The sequence below is a fragment of the Columba livia genome, chromosome 2 (genome assembly GCF_036013475.1).
Source record: "Columba livia isolate bColLiv1 breed racing homer chromosome 2, bColLiv1.pat.W.v2, whole genome shotgun sequence".
NCBI classification, from domain to species: Eukaryota; Metazoa; Chordata; class Aves; order Columbiformes; family Columbidae; genus Columba; species Columba livia.
This window is the reverse complement of record NC_088603.1, coordinates 35,207,330-35,224,637: the sequence shown is the minus strand read 5'-3', so window position 1 is coordinate 35,224,637 and position 17,308 is coordinate 35,207,330. Positions and strand designations below refer to the sequence as shown.

Below are 17,308 nucleotides of genomic sequence, written 5' to 3'. Positions count from 1 at the left end.
GATGAAGCATGTCTCCACTAAAAGAATAGTCGAATTTTCAGTGATGGTGATCTCTCCCAAACTCAATTGTTTCTTCTTAGGAGTTCTTAGTACTTTCCCGTAGTACCAAAACAGAGCTTAAACAGTTCAAATCTATTAAAATAATAATTGCAGGGGAAAGTAACAATTTTCATGTGCATATGGGGTTATTTTAACGAGTGGCATATCTTGCTTATTTCCCTGCCCCACACTCAGGTATCAGATGATGACTCATACGTAAGTGATATCAGTGACAATGTCTCAGAAGATAACCTAAGCAATGACATAGAGAATGAACGACAAACTTTAGGTAAGTTCAATGTTGTTTTGTGTTTGTTTCTTTTTTTGGGGATTTTTTTTTTTCTTCTCTTACTAGAAATAATTTGATATTACAGGTTTTGAGATGTAAACAGCCTGCTATTTTCTGTTACAGCCTCAGTTTGGTTTTGAACAGCACATTCTGGCTAATCTGATTAACAGAGCCCAGGCACCATTGATGCAGCAGGATGGTGGTTCTGTATCAGCAGAGAAACCTGCTTTCTTGGCTGCTTTGGTGCAGCTCCCACTTCTTTTCAGTTCTTTTCATGGTCACACGATTTTTCAAAGTAGCAAAGCCTAGCTGCTTTCTTTTTTTTTTTCCCAAAAGTAATTTTCCATTTGTCACTTGTTTTTTTCAGTTTGCAATTTAACAACCACATTAAGAATTCTGTTGCTTTTAGCAGAACTCAGTGTTTAAAGGAAAACACTGGGAGGCCTGATGTATGACTGTAAGGATTTTTTCTTGTGTTTTTTAATCATGAGAGCCTTGTTAGCACAAATGCTTGTTTAATTGTCTTGCTAATTAGAAACAGAACAAAAAAAAAAAGAGGGAGAAGAATGTGTCATAACAAACTAATTGGCTTCAACTCCTTTCAGTAATCCTGATGTTCTTCCCCCTCTATCAATATATTTTTAACTTCAAAAAGGCTGAACTGTGGTTTCTTTCTAGCAGCTGTTTCCTGGTCATCTCCAGGGACCAGTGGATCTCTATGAACTTGGGTAGTTTGAAATGCCTGGAGATCTGTTGTATTTTCTAACTGTTTACAAGTGAAGATTTTATTGAAAGAAAGGAAAGAATACATATTGATTTACCTGTTATCTGGACCTTAGTAAACTGTACTAACTTGACTGTTCATATTCTCATAAGAAAGACCATCACTGAAGCTCTTCCATATTAGCAACACCTCCACATGCTTCTGGTACCTGCTCTCTGTGTGCTTCGGTCAGCCTGCCATTCCCACTAGTAGCAAACTGGAGGCCTTTTTCCTACAGGGTATTAGCTGAACCATGAATTGTGGGTTTACTATCAAATCCTCTGGCCGCTGTAATGTAAAAGGTCAGACCAAATGATAGTAATGTTCCAGTCTGGCCTTGAAAGTCATTGAGTCTAGGTGGAGGTCAGATGTCTCTCTTTCGGTATTGTTGCTGGCCATTGCAAACCAGATCTACATGGGCTTCTCTTTTCTTGGAGAGATGGAAGAACTTGGCTGTATAGAAAATTTGGTATCTGAATATCTTAGTTGTTTCTCATATCTGTTTTGTCACCAGATTACCCCAATTAACGGGCTGGCCCAGAATATGTAGTTCAGTCAATTAGTATTCTACTTTTAATCAGAAACTGTCAAGGGATGTAACCAAATCCCATTACAGAGAGCTCTTTTGAACAAGGATAATTTTTTAGCATTTACCTTCTTCCTCTCCAGATATCTCCCCGTTCCTGAGGTATCTAAGGGAGCATCCTTCTTTTTGGCCTCTTCTTATTTTCAACAATCTATTCCAAGATGGAAGCATAGGAGCCAACCTCTTAAGAGTATATTTTTTTCAGGTAGATTTTTTGATTTGTAGTGCCCATGCCATTTTTATGCAAAAAGAAAGAGTAACAGCAATTCGGTCACATGAGATATTAGGACTTCTAGTTTGTGAGTAGCAGGGAAGATGGAAACTTCTTCCTCAAAACTCTGGGGCTGCTGATTACACTTGAAAACCTCCATGTGAGGCATGGGCTAGCATACATGGCAGTGATGGAGAAATTAGCCCTGGTGGTTATTTGTACTTTGTCACTGTTGGAAGCTCTGCTGATATCACGTTCATGTCAGTGGAACAGCAGAGGAAATACTGCTTGAAATCCTGCATTTAGGGGCAGTGATTCACAGGAAAGAGGTGCAGCCCAGTGCTGGTTTAATTCTTCCAAGACAAATCTCTGTGAGGAAAGCCAGATGAGGACAAGGGTTGACAGACTGGCACTCTACATGAATGCCTCTGAATGGCAGCTGATTCTGGGGCAGGAGCTTCCTAGGTGCTTCTAAGGACATTTAAAGATAAAGTATCTTCTTGTAGCAGCAACTGTATACCTCTCTGAAGTGAGACTGATGTACAGATAAGCCAACATAATCACTTGAGACTAGCCTGTTGCAGAAGCTTGTAGCTCTATTTTAATCATGCCACAAATCATTTCATGGCACACTTAGAACTATTTATCCTGTTCCAGTTGCTTTGACGTAGCAACACAGACCTCAGATATTCATGTCAAGGACTCTCCACATGAGTCCTTTATTATAATCTTCAGCAAACCCATTAGCTCCACAGTTGCTTAATTTCTTCCACCTTTAAAACAGGCCATTTCTTCACTAATGTATGGCAGTCTCTAAAAGCTAACATCACTCAATATTTTTTAAATGCTAAGCACTATAGGGAGCACTGTGGAAAAGCCTGCATGTAAATCTATGGTGTAGTACATTTCCCTGGTAGGAGTATTCTAAAAAGTCGGAAAAAATAGGTAGGAGTTTGTTATTATGCTTGGATCTCTAAGTTACGCCTTGCCTTCTGAGAAGTGTCAACTTAATTGAAGCTCTGTCAAGGAGGGAGGTTTTACATCACTTTAACAGATAGGAATCTGTCTTTGTTAGAAATAAAATCTAATATTTACTCTTTCAAACTCAATGGAAAGCCTGAGCCTTTCTTATAGCTTTTAAGGGGAAGGAAGGTCATTTTTAATGCATCTTTTGTATCTGGCATTTACCTCGGTTAACATACAGAAATGAAAATCTTGTTCTTAATTTTATCATTTTTATAACAGGCTATCTTCAATCACAAGTGAAATACTTGCATGAATTGTGAGGAAGGAAGTTTTGCCAGAGAAAAGATGGTTGCATTTTAGTGTATGTTTGCAAAGGGGATGAAACTAAGTAAACAGTGAATTGATTTGTTCTGCCACTTCCTTTTCAGACTGTATTTCTGAAAGTGGAATGGGATGCAATTCTAAACGGAGAACATGTTTACCCGCTCCGTGTCCTAACACGAGCAACATCAGCCTGTGGAATATCCTGAGAAACAACATAGGAAAGGATCTCTCCAAAGTGGCCATGCCTGTTGAATTAAATGAGCCACTTAACACCCTTCAGCGTCTGTGCGAGGAGCTGGAGTACAGTGAACTACTAGATAAAGCAGCGCATACGCCTAACCCATTTGAACGGATGGTAAATATTTTATTCCAAGTACCTAGTAACATTCAACATGATTAGAATAGAGTAAATATAAAAACAGTCTACCAAAGGAGTGAAGATGTTCTGTTCCATTATTTTTTTCACCCAGCTGAGAGAGGCAGACTCTCTGAATGTGTGTCTGTACATACTTACATACCCACTATTTTTGACTCTTCTGCATAATTTGTGTTGCTTTATCAGCAAGTCTCTCTCCTTGAGTGCCTCGCTGTCCTGCAAGGTTAAACAAAGTAGTCTAGTTCTGTTTTGCAGCTCTTACTCTGTAAAATTAACATTTTACAGCAAAAAAAAGGAGGGGAGTTGAATTGATGTACTTCCCTCTTGAGCGTGAAAGCTACAGTATGTCTTTTTTTAAGGGTGTCTAATCTGGTAATGCATTTGTGCATAGAGGATGGTGGATCTTCCAGCCCTACACTACCATGATGTCTTAATATGAACTAAAAGAGCTCAATTTGTTTTATTAACTGGTTTTGTGAAGTTTTGGGGTTGATACAGAATGTTCAGGACCTCAAAACTAGGCCATATTAATGTATGTTTAGTACAATAACGGTGTCATCTTCTGCCGGTGCAGAACCCTGAATTCAGCATTTGGCGAAAGAATACGAGAAAAATGCATGTCAGTTCTTCTGCTTCCAGGTGCACAAAAGCTATTTAATATGTAATATTGTAAATAAAGGATTAAAAACTCTCTAAATTCTCTTAAATTGAAGCTATAGATTGTCCCTTAAACTCAATTAAGCCTTTGTAATTCAATATATCTTGTATTAAAATGAGGTTATTAATGGATGTAAATAGTCATGTAATAGACACTGTTTGAAAAGCCTCCTGCTCCATTCTGACACTCTGCAAGGGTGACAATTTAGTGTGAGTTCTCAGGACAGAGGGTCTGGCTATTAACTGGGGGGTTGGTGCAGAGCTTTTTTTGTGTTCTTGAGAACATACGTTAAAATGAAAAGGAAATGAGCAGCAGTTGTTCATATGGGAGTGAAAATAAGCCTTTTCTCTCCTTCCCACACTTAAGCATCTGGAAATTACCTCAGAATGGAGTATTCTTTGAGAAATCCTGAGGCAAAATTTTTGCTCGCATCTACTTTTTCACAAGATGAGGAAAGGGAGAAAAATTGTACAAAAGAGACCTGAACAGACAACCCCAAATTCTAATTCCTCAGGTTTAGAAGGAATTATGCTTGAGTTGACCACAAACATTTGGAAGGGTTACCTGTGTCTCAGTCATAATCAGGAACAGTTTCATTATTAGGTAATAGCACACAGCAGGTAAAATGCAATTCATTTCAAACTGCATTAGAAATATAATAGCAACTTGGTGAAAACTCATCCAGTGCTGCCCGTGCCATATTTAGGAAAATGATAGTTGGTAGATCCTTAGAATCACAGACCACAACTATAAAAGCCAGTTATAAGACAAAATCTAATAGTGATTTTTGAGGGTACTGTTTTGAACTGTGTTGCAGAATGCTAAGCTGTTTCAAACAGTTTTCAGAAATGCTGTTTTCAGTTGATGAAATTTGCAGTGTTTGACCCTAATAACTCCATCCTGGAATGACTCTCTGAAAACTGAATAATTCTCTAATATGTGAGCTAGTGCTTAACTTGCAGGAAAAATGCGTGTTTGCAGTCTGCAAATTATGGGAAAAATAGCAGAATTTGATGTCAGGATAAAAACCATATTTTGCTGTGGTGGTATTTTTGGTTTTGGGGGGCTTTTGGTGTGTGTTTGTTTTTCCCCATTAAACCAGAATGTATAGCAAAAATTGTGCATAGCTATGGTAAATTAATTAATCAGAATTCCACATATGTTATTCCCAGGTGTATATAGCTGCATTTGCAGTCTCTGCATATGCATCCAGTTACTACCGAGCTGGAAGTAAACCATTTAATCCTGTGCTTGGAGAAACCTATGAATGTATTCGTGAAGATAAGGGTTTCCAGTTCTTTGCGGAACAGGTATTGTATGCTGCAGACCTTAGATTTGCTGCTTTGACACACTGTTTAATTCTAAATGTATGGCTGGGATCCTCTGGAATCAGTAGCAAAATACAAAATTACTTCACATAACTTGAGCCAAACACAACTCAGGGGATGTTGCAGAATTATAAATGAGGGAAATTGTTTTTTGAGGGAAGTCCAGTAACTCTGGCATGGAACATGACAACCAACAGCTGACAGTCGAGAAGCCAAGGCTGGCAAGCTGCCCTCTCCAGTAACCAGATAACCTGGTTAAGCAGAGTGTGATTCCCCATGTGGAAATCTGATCACGACTGCAACAAGCATTCACATTCTTGTCACTTTCTTTTGTGTGTGATCATTAATGTAACAAGGTGGATGGATGATGGCAGAGCGGTGGATGTGGTCTACCTTGACTTCAGCAAAGCATTTGACACAGTCTCCCATAGCATCCTGGTTGCTAAATTGAGGAGGTGTGGTCTGGACAATAAAGTAGTGAGGTGGATTGCAAACTGGCTTAAGGAGAGAAGCCAGAGAGTGGTAGTCAATGGTGCGGAGTCTAGTTGGAGGCCAGTATCTAGTGGAGTGCCTCAGGGGTTAGTACTGGGGCCAATATTATTCAATATATTCATTAACGATTTAGACGAGGGAATAGAGTGTACTATCAGCAAGTTTGCTGATGACACTAAGCTGGGAGGAGTGGCTGATGTGCCAGAAGGCTGTGCTGCTATCCAGCGGGACCTGGACAGGCTGGAGAGTTGGGCAGGGAATAACCTGATGAAATTTAACAAGGGAAAGTGTAGAGTCCTGCATCTGGGCAGGAACAACCCCAGGTTCCAGTATAGGTTGGGAAATCACATATTAGAGAGCAGTGTAGGGGAAAGGGACCTGGGGGTCTTGGTGGACAACAGGATGACCATGAGCCAGCACTGTGCCCTTGTGGCCAGGAAGGCCAATGGCATCCTGGGGTGTATTAGAAGGGGGGTGGTTAGTAGGTCGAGAGAGGTTCTCCTTCCCCTCTACTCCACCCCGGTGAGACCACATCTGGAATATTGTGTCTAGTTCTGGGCCCCTCAGTTCAAGAAGGACAGGGAACTGCTGGAGAGAGTCCAGCACAGGGCAACGAAGATGATTAAGGGAGTGGAGCACCTCCCTTGTGAAGAAAGGCTGAGGGAGCTGGGTCTCTTTAGTTTGGAGAAGAGGAGACTAAGGGGGGACCTTATTAATGTCTATAAATATATAAAAGGTGAGTGCCAAGAGGATGGAGCCAGGCTCTTTTCAGTGGCAAACAATGATAGGACAAGGGGTAATGGGATCAAGCTCGAACACAAGAGGTTCCACTTAAATTTGAGAAGAAACTTCTTCTCAGTGAGGGTGGCAGAGCACTGGAACAGGCTGCCCAGGGAGGTTGTGGAGTCTCCTTCTCTGGAGACATTCAGAACCCGCCTGGACATGTTCCTGTGCGACCTCACCTAGGCGTTCCTGCTCCAGCAGGGGGATTGGACTAGATGATCTTTTGAGGTCCCTTCCAATCCCAAACATACTGTGATACTGTGATTAAAAATACCATATCTTCAGCCATTTAATGTCTTTTTTTAAAAGAAATATATCCCCCGTGTGAGTCAATCAATGATTAGTATTTTCCGTGGCACTATAAATATTTCTACTTCCTGTCCAAATACTTTGTGAGCTAAGCCTTTCAGATCTGCTACCACAGCTTAGTAGGTGAAGAATGTCTACAACACATCAAGGTCTGGGTGTTTATGAAAATAATTCCCAAATAGGAGAATAATTACTTAAGTATGGGTGAAAATTATTAAGTTTAAACCAGTCAAGTTACCAAAATTGCCAAGCTTGAGACATATGTTAGAAAGAGATAAAACTTCAATAATCTGGTGCCTAACAGAGTAAGAATGATTGAAAGCTGTCTCATTCTGTCTAGACATAACAAAAAAAAAACCCTACAAAAAGTGCAGTGGGTAAGAGTGTAAGAGGCTTCTTTTAGGAAAAGTGTTTTTGCCACTTCTGAAGATACAACATTTTGTACAGTATGTTTTAGAACTGACAAAAAGAAGTGCTGTGATCTTCGCTTAGTCTCAGGAAAAGTCACAGGCAAGAGTTAAAATGAGAAAAAAAAAAAGGCACAAAGCAAGAATCAAATTTAAAGTTGGAGTAATATATCTGGTTCTTCACTGTGTTACTTCAGTTCTAAGGTGATGTGTACAGAGCACTGCAGTTAGTGTAACATCAAGCTGGAGTAACAAAGTGGTGAATAGAGGTTGATACTGAATTAAATACTGAATTAAAGGAAGTGAATATTGGATAAATCAGTACAAAGACTAATTTTTCTAAAGAATTTTAATACATGAGGGGGGTTGGACTGTTAACAGCTGTTGTTCTAGTATGTGCAGTAAGCGATGTGAGTTTATAGAGCGGTAAAGTTACTGTATGGGGTGGAGGAATATTAGGAAGCGAGGGCAGTATAGGAGGAAAGATATTTCATGTAGCTTGCGAGCATTGAATAGTTCTCTTTGCATCAGCAGCTGTTGCTTCTTGCCTGTTTGCACAAGCATTTTGATGCTTACTCTAGGTAACCTGTTAGTGCAGATAGTATGCAATCCATGGCATAGATAGCCAAAATGTATAAAATAAGACATTCTGCTCTATTACTGGAGTGAGTTTAGAATAACTCCACTTAGCACCGTGACCCTAGGCTGGAATTATAACAGTTTAAGTGAGAGCTATGTTTAACCCATGAATTATAGTGACATCTGGGGTTAATCTGGGTGCAGTATATGAGAGAGAGTGTGTTGCTCCTGGTGGATTAGGGCACAGCTGAGAGTAATTAGTACTTTTTTCTCTCTCTTTTTTTTTTTTTTTAACACCAAGATGTTCAGTAAATAACTGGATGCCTGCACAGAAAATGCTTGATAAGAGATTTGCCAAATGAGTGACAAAAAAAACCCTAAAACTGCATATGAGCCACGTGTAGGTAGTCAAGAAATTAGATTCATAGTGGGAAATAGTAATTTGACTTGAAAATAAAGTTGTCTTTGTCAAAAGAACAGACATTACACATCAAAGAGTTGGTCTTGGTCGGTTGTTAGTTGTGTTCGTCCAGAAGGGAGATTTTACAGCGAAGGAGGAGTGGCTGCTTCACTTTGTGCAGTTACTATATTATTTACTATTTCCTTTTAATAGTCTGCATTGTGTATTTGTTTATTTACTCACAGTCCTTGTTTCACTGTATTGGTGGTTGCCCTAATTCATGTATGTGCTGTTGCCCAAAGCTGATAAAACACAGTGCGTGTGATTAGTTTTGCACTAGAAACGCCGGGGGTGTCACTACTGCAGCAGTAGGGGTTGCTGGATGGAATTTCATGGCTTGATTTTTGCCACCCGTGGAACCCTCAGAGATCGTTGTCTCCTCCATCACAGTCAGGGTTTTGTTGCTATTTTCTGTACAGAAGAATTTGGCCCTTTGTGGGGTTTTGTTTGGTTGGTTTTGTTTTTTAGAAATTTTTGTGTGTGTACTCTAGGTGCAGCTTCGGTTACTCTGTGAAGGGGTCCTGAAGGTAAATGTAATCATCGTCTTAGAGACAATGTACAACGTATGTAGTTAGATTTTCACTCAAGGAACAAATTCAGTGGCCTTTTAAAATAAGTGCTTCCCATTTCTTTGAAGGCTTCTTAGGTCTCTGTACCTTATTAATCTCACTGGCTCCCTCTTCAGGAAACAACTGCAAAAGGAAAGTAGATGGAATTGAAAATGCCAGATATGAATGAAAAATGAAGGGAAAAAAATAAGAACCCAAACCAAAATGCCTGTTCAAGTGTTAATATGTCCATCTTGTTTTTTTCCCCTTTCATGTCTTGCTATTAGGTCAGTCACCATCCACCTATTTCTGCATGCCATGCTGAATCTGTGAATTTTGCTTTTTGGCAAGGTAACTCTTCAGTCTATCATTTTCTTTTACAGTGTTCGTAATATTTTCAATGTATGTCTAACATGAAATATCCAGAAATTGGGAAAAGTTGAAATTCCCTGCTTAAATTGTACTAGAGTGGCTTTTAGAAATGCTGGCCTATACTTACTTGTACACTTCTTACTTAGATGTTCTGCCATTATAAAAATGTTGAAGTTTTTTCTTATAACATTAATTGATTTTTCTTTTCATGTGAAAATACCTGCATTTCTTTAAAACCAGGTTTGTTTGGAGTCGGGTTCTTAAATAAAGAAGAGTTGTACCTCAAGCTGTTTATAAAACAAACAAGCTGGAACACAGCTTGAAACACTACAGGTTAAATCTTGAGCCTTGGCAAATCTTGTAAACCTGTTCTGAAAATAATTTCCAAAAATGAGCATAACGGCAAGGATAAATGTAATTACCTTTCTCTGCTGGCATTATTACAGTATGTAAGATTTTGTGCTATTCGACTACTAACATTGTGTTTCAGAAGAAGTGTGTTGGAGCTTTGTTAGCTCTGTAATGCTGGTAAAGATGTCAGCCAGTCACGGTACCTGTGTGGTTAGATATTTTTGGAGTGTACACAGGATATAACTATGTCTCAGTTAAAATCCTTCACCCAGAGGTTTGTCAATTCACAGTGTAGCCATATTATAACCTTTAATTCTGTTAGGATTGACTCTGCTGACTTAATTATAGTTATTACGGATTAAGCCATACTGAACAGAAATGGAACTCTGTCATTAGTCTGGGTTTCATTATTCAATATAATTCTTTGTTTTGTAAACAAATACAGGGACAAGAGTTCTTTTGTTCTCAGCCAAATAGCAGAGATGACCTAAAATTTATTCAGTCACTGAAAACTATAAATAAAGACTAGAGAGCAGCCTTTCTTAATAAAAACGGGTGAAACTGATTTGTTCAACAGATCATGACAATGGTTATCGCTCAAATATTTTAGCACTTGCATTTAGAGAGCAAAGCTCTTCTGTAAAGATGAGAGCTGAGAATCTGATCAATGAGAAAGAGTATAAGATTTGGTCTAGATGAGCACAGCAGACTGAGTGAGGGTACTGCAGTGTTGTTGGGGCTGTTTTGTTTTTAATTGTGGCTAGCTGAGCTTATGGGAGACCTAGACAATGTATTGTTTTTATTCTTTTCCAATGCAAAGGCAGTTTGTAAATGCTATGGCCTCTTGTGGGGCTATATTAACTTACGTGGAAAGATTAACTTCAAGTTAATCATAAAGGCAGCTCGTCAATGAGGTAAGTTTTTTCTGTGTGCAAAGTTCTTTTCATTTACCATATTAGCTCCTCAGCAGCATTGCCAGAGTAGTGCTGTCATTCCACCAGACACTGACCTTAGTTCAGCTGTTTCAATGTCAAGAAATCTCTTGATCATCTCTAGTGAGCCAGCAGGCTGGGTTCTGACAGGGACAGTTCTTTTGGAAATCATTTTCCCTGACTTATGAAGCTGACTCTGCTTTCGCAAAGGAGTGTGGACACATGAACAATGGAAATTCAGAGAAGGCAGTTCCAGCTATTAAACATCTGTGTGCTTTTCTTAGCTGTCCTAAAATTTTTGCATGATCAAGTTACACATTGCTTCCCAAGATGTTTCCCATGTACTGATTTCCGTGGGACAGCTTTGCCATTTGTGAGAACAGAGAATGTAACAGAGTCTGATGACAGATTTTAGCTGTTAAATTCAGCAGGGTGTGCCTTTGCCCTTTCTCTTCCATCCCCCTGCAGAAGAGAGGAAGCTAGTACAGAATTGGGCTCAACACCATCAACACCTGTGTAGTACAGGAATCACAACAGAATTGCTGCCACTAAGGAGGCTGGCCCAGCATCTAGCCCAGCATCTAGCTTCAAATGTATTTTATTTTTCTAAGTCCTTTTCTCAGGTGATAACTCTATACCCCTTCTGCCATGCTTTTTTGTCCTTGTTTCTTTCTCTTCCAGGTGTTTTTGCTCAATAAATTTGTCTAAACTTGCACTGAGATTTCTAATCTTTTTTGGAGAAATGGCGTGAGGCTTGGACACGTCTCTCTGTGATTCAGACAAGATTTTTAAAGGGCCAGTTAAACTTACAGAAAAAAAATGGACTAATTCCCTCTGCAGTTTTGTGCCTTTTGAAACATTCTCTTGCTTCTTCACTGTGGATGCTCTTATTTGCTATTTTTTTTTTTTTTTGGAATTCTGCTTTTGTTTTTGGAAATGTCTGCTTTCATTCACTAGCAACTGCATTGCAGATAAATATACTCTGTCTATAGCTTACTCAAATTCATCTCCTTTGGAAAAGGTTTTGAGAGGGGACTTCTAAACCTCTTTTGCTTTGCTATTTAAATAATCAGTAATGTAATGGGGGGAAACATAAGGAAGAACAAACAAAACCATGTTTGAAGGTCCACAGCATTCTCTGAACACTTTTAGTATGTAGCAATTAATTATTTTGCATTTCTTGACAATAAAATAGAACCCAAAAATGTATTGGTTCGCCCATGACTAAACCTGTCTCTCTTTGTTTTTTTTTTTCCTCTTCCTGTTTCAGATGTAAGATGGAAAAACAAATTCTGGGGAAAGTCCATGGAAATTGTTCCAGTTGGTACAACACACGTAACTCTTCCAGCGTAAGTGCTGCAGTTGTGCACTGCTGTTCACACACAGGCACAGACATGCCTGCACACATAGGAACCACGTTTATGTGGATAAGAACAAGCTGTGCTGTATTAAACCTGTGGAAAAATTGGGGATTATGGTTTAGTTAAAAAAAGGGGGGGAGGGAGAAAAGAACCCACCAAACCCAAACCAGAAGCATAAAACAGAAGCACTAACTCTTATAAAGGTTATAAAAAATGAAAGATGAAATTTAAAAAAAAAGTCACTCCTGTGTATATTGAAATAAGCAAAGTTGGTGTTTTCATACTTCAGTTGAATTTCAAACTTCATGCGTTTTAAACTCACAGGGAAAAACTGCATGGTAGAGAAAGCTATGAATTCTTTTGTTTGAAACATGGACTTGGGGGAGGGGGTGTTGTTTTTGTCTTCTGTACCTATATTTGTATGGACCTTAACACCATGGGGTCCTGGTCTTTAGGTGAGGCTGATAACCATCGTCACTGCATAAATAATTATGGTAAGTGATAAAAAAAACCCAGTTGCATATCTGGTGTTTATTATCCAAGGAAGTAAGCAGATTTTGTAGTTCAGTGTTGACTAAGGTTTAATACCATCAACAACCTGGCAGATGTCTCAAAATCGACGGCCCTTGTTCTTGTGGGTGACTTTAACCTGCTGGATATCTGCTGGGAGCTCAATACTGCACAGAAGAGGCAGTCTAGGAAGTTCCTAGAGTGTATAGAGGACAATTTCCTTCATCAGCTGGTAAATGAGCCCACCAGGGGCAAGACCCCGCTAGACCTACTGTTTACAAACAGAGAAGGGCTGGTGGGAGATGTAGTGGTTGGAGGCCGCCTGGGGCATAGCAACCATGAAATAATAGAATTTTCAATACTCAGAGATGCAGGGGGAACAATTAACAAAACCTCTACGCTGGACTTCCGGAGGGCAGATTTTTGCCTATTCAGAAGTCTAGTTCAGAGCATACCCTGGGAAACAATGCTTAAAAACAAGGGGGCCCAGGAGAGTTGGACATGCTTCAAGCAGGTGGTTTTGAGTGCACAGGAACAGGCTATACCAGTGTGCCAAAAGGCTAGCCGGAGGGGAAGACAACCGGCTTGGCTAAACAGGGAGATTCTGAATGAAACCAGAAATAAAAAGAGACTTTACCAACTGTGGAAAAAAGGGCTGGCTACTTATGAAGAATTTATGGAAATAGCTAGATTATGCAGAAAAAAAATCAGGGAAACAAAAGTGCAATTTGAAGTTAATTTGGCCAATTCTGTCAGGGATAATAAAAAGTCCTTCAAATATGTTAATAACAAAAGGAGGGGCAAGGAAAACCTCCATTCTCTGTTAGACTTTGAGGGAAATATAGTTAACAAAGATGAGGAGAAAGCTGAGGTGCTCAATACCTACTTTGCCTCAGTTTTCACCAGTAAGACAGGTGGCCCTCAGGACAACTCATCTCTGGAGGTGGTTGACAGAGATAGGAAGCCAAATAGGCCTCTTGTATTCCAGGAGGAAATAGTTGGTGATTTAGTGAGCCATCTGGATCCTCACAAGTCTATGGGACCAGATGAGATCCATCCTAGGGTGATGAGGGAGCTAGCAGAAGAACTTGCCAAGCCGTTCTCCATCATCTTCCAACAGTCCTGGCTCACTGGGGAGGTCCCATATGATTGGAAATTGGCCAATGTTACCCCAGTCCACAAAAAGGGCTGCAGAGCTGACCCTGGCAACTACAGGCCTGTCAGCCTGACCTCGGTGCCTGGCAGGGTTATGGAGCAGATCATCCTGAATGGAATCACACAGCACCTTCAGGATGGACAAGGGATCAGACCCAGCCAGCATGGCTTTAGGAGGGGCAGGTCCTGTCTGACCAACCTGATCTCCTTTTATGATCAGGTGACTCACCTGGTGGATGAGGGGAAAGCCGAGGATGTGGTCAATCTGGACTTCAGCAAGGCCTTTGACACTGTCTCCCATAATATACTCTTGCAAAAGCTGGTAGCCCATGGCTTGGACAAGTGTACTCTACGCTGGGTTAAGAACAGGCTGGAGGGCCAGACCCAGAGAGTGCTGGTGAATGGGGCTGCATCCAGCTGGCGGCCAGTCACTAGTGGTGTTCCCCAGGGGTCAGTGTTGGGTCCAGTCCCGTTTAACATCTTTATTGATGATTTAGATGAGGGGATTGAGACCGTCATCAGCAAATTTGCTGATGACACCAAGTTGGGAGGGAGTGTTGACCTGCTGGAAGGCAGGAGGGCTCTGCAGAGGGATCTGGATAGACTGGAAAAATGGGCTGATTCCAATGGGATGAAGTTCAATAAGGCCAAGTGCCGGGTGCTGCACTTTGGTCACAACAACCCCCTGCAGCGCTACAGGCTGGGCGCAGAGTGGCTGGAGAGCAGTCAGACAGAAAGGGACCTGGGGGTACTAATTGACAGGAAGCTCAACATGAGCCAACAGTGTGCCCAGGTGGCCAAGAAGGCCAACGGTATCCTGTCCTGTATCAAAAACAGCGTGGTCAGCAGGACAAGGGAAGTGATCCTTCCCCTGTACTCTGCATTGGTGAGGCCACACCTGGAGTATTGTGTTCAGTTCTGGGCCCCTCAGTTCACGAAAGACATTGAAGTGCTGGAGCGGGTCCAGAGAAGAGCAACACGACTGGTGAAGGGACTTGAACATAAGACCTATGGGGAGAGGCTGAGAGAGATGGGGTTGTTTAGTCTAGAGAAGAGGAGGCTTAGAGGTGACCTCATCACTCTCTATAACTACCTGAAGGGAAGTTATAGCCAGGTGGGGATTGGTCTCTTCTCCCAGGCAGTTAGCAACAGGACAAGGGGGCATGGGCTTAAACTCTGCCAGGGGAAATTTAGGCTGGATATTAGAAAGAAATTCTTTACAGAGAGAGTGGTCAGGCATTGGAATGGCTGCCCAGGGAGGTGGTGGACTCGCCGTCCCTGGAGGTTTTTAAACTGAGATTGGACATGGCACTTAGTGCCATGATCTAGTAAACAGACTAGAGTTGGACCAAGGGTTGGACTCTATGATCTCTGAGGTCTTTTCCAACCCAGTCGATTCTGTGATTCTGTGATATTTTTTTAAAAATAAAAATCTGCAGTGTTCCTATGCTAGCTTGTCAGAGTGCCCATTATAGATCAGCAGTTAAAATCTCTTAAAATTTGGCATGTATCCATCATGTTTGCAGAACCAGAGGTCTAAAGGTTAAGCAGCGTTCTAATTAAATCTGTTTTCCAAAGAGAGTCTACAAAATTAATTACTCTGCCATCTGAAAAAAGAAAAATGACCCAAGAACCTAGCACTTGTCAGACTAAGCGACTAAGCATGATTTTTTCTTACATGGGTAAAATTGTGATATAGAAAGATAGTATCCAAAAGGTAAGGTATAAAACATGTTGTGTTCATAGCAGCTGGCCTGAGCAGTGGAGTGAAAGGGCTTTAGGATGTGAGGGTTCAGAGACAAGGTAACTAATGGATTAGGGCCCCTGGTTGGCTGATGACCTGGAAAATAATCTGATTCATATGTGTTCTCCACATGCTGGTTTGTATCCCTGTGTATCTGATAAAGAATTGGGTACAAAAAAGGTACTGAGGCTATAGGCAAAAATGAATCATTAGTATTGAGGTTATTCTTGGAGCAAATACAGTATTTTTAGCATGCATAGAAGAGCATGTGACCTGCAAGTAGGGGCAAGAAAACAAGTTATTGCAGGGTAAATTGGCTGCATATCTGCTAGTCCGTAAAAACTGTCCTTGTGCATGCTCTTACAAAGCAGCCAGTGGAAGCAAGTGGTAAAGGAGAGGTAAGGAAAGATTCTAATATTCTCACAGGACCTGTGTGTGAGGCAGTTGCTGTTGGGAAACTGGTGCTTTGTAAGCTTACCCTTTACCTTTTCAGTAGCACGGTAGCTATTGATATTCAGAACAAATTGTAGAATAGATGTCTTCACAAGACTCCTTTATAAATCCTTTTCTTGAGGATTTATAAAACTGTTTTATAAGAACATCTACTCTTTCAATAAAAGGTAAAATGTTGTATTACCTATTGGTATTCATCTCTCCCTGTCTGCTGTCTTCCAGCGTGCAACTGTGTCTTGAACTACCTGGTGAAAACTTCTGCTCTTGCTTGAAGCACGCACATAGGCTCAGTCTTGAGAACTTGAGCCAAGCTCATTCTAGTCACTAAAGAGTCTTCTGACAACTCCAGTGGCCGATGTCCTTGTGTTTTTCAGTTGTCACTGTGTTACAAGTGGTGAAATAGGCATTCCAGCCAGTAGAAGATATTAGAATTATTACTTTTGGAAACTTAAAACTGGTAAAGAGGGGCAAGTAAATTGAGAGAAAAGTGAATTCAAGAGCAAAGTTTATAGCGGAAGTGAAAAGGATTTTCTGGGAGACAGGATTGTTGTCACAGGGTTTGTTTTTGAGAAGGTGTGGGACATGAAGATGAGGCATTCCAGAAAAAAAATTGTTTTGTGGGGTTTTTCTAATCAAGTTCTCTGCAATTTTTTTCCCACAAATTTATGAGTTTGTTTGAACACAGTATGAGATTTTCCCTGTGTGTAATTTTCTTACAGTTTTAAAGACCATTTTGCATGGAACAAGGTGACATCTTGCATCCATAACATCTTAAGTGGGCAAAGATGGATCGAACACTATGGAGAGATCATCATCAAAAATCTTAACGATGACACTTGCCACTGCAAACTGACTTTCATAAAGGTAACTGCAGCAGCGAGCACAGCAATGCTGACAGTGCCTGTTCTAACAGACACAGCAGCGGGTGGATGCTCTCAGCACAAGCTCAGTAAGACAAGCTTTGTCTGCCTGTAGTTCTGTAATTACCTGTGATTTTTTGAGAAACTTAATTCTGAAGGAACTGCTGCTCACTAGGCAGAGCCAGACAACAAAGAGAAGCAACAGCTTTCTCAGGTGATTCCACTTGAGACACAGACAAGCATGGGGAAAGGAAGGGAAGAAATATGATGAAAAGCCTCTTCTGTGTTTTATGAGAGAGGTACACACAAGGTGTCTGCTAACAGTGGTTTACCACATGCCTTCATTCTGCAACTGTAGAACCAGTGCTTACGTGGGGTGCTTCACCCAATGCTCTGTTCTAGCCCTTTGCAGGTACTTGGAGGAGCTTCTGGGAGAGGTTGTGGTGTTACTC

At 40.7% G+C, this 17,308-nt stretch overlaps 1 protein-coding gene across 9 annotated transcripts in view; it reads left to right on the top strand.

Moving 5' to 3' along the window:
* Positions 1-17,308, top strand: part of OSBPL3 (oxysterol binding protein like 3) — a 96,342-nt gene that overhangs the window by 69,213 nt on the left and 9,821 nt on the right. For all 9 annotated transcript variants that reach the window (XM_065051326.1, XM_065051329.1, XM_065051325.1 and 6 more), the window contains 6 exons: positions 235-328; positions 3,283-3,533; positions 5,385-5,522; positions 9,406-9,469; positions 12,044-12,122; positions 16,716-16,860. In XM_065051326.1, coding sequence (XP_064907398.1) covers positions 235-328; positions 3,283-3,533; positions 5,385-5,522; positions 9,406-9,469; positions 12,044-12,122; positions 16,716-16,860 — 771 coding nt within the window. The remainder of the gene's footprint in view (positions 1-234; positions 329-3,282; positions 3,534-5,384; positions 5,523-9,405; positions 9,470-12,043; positions 12,123-16,715; positions 16,861-17,308) is intronic.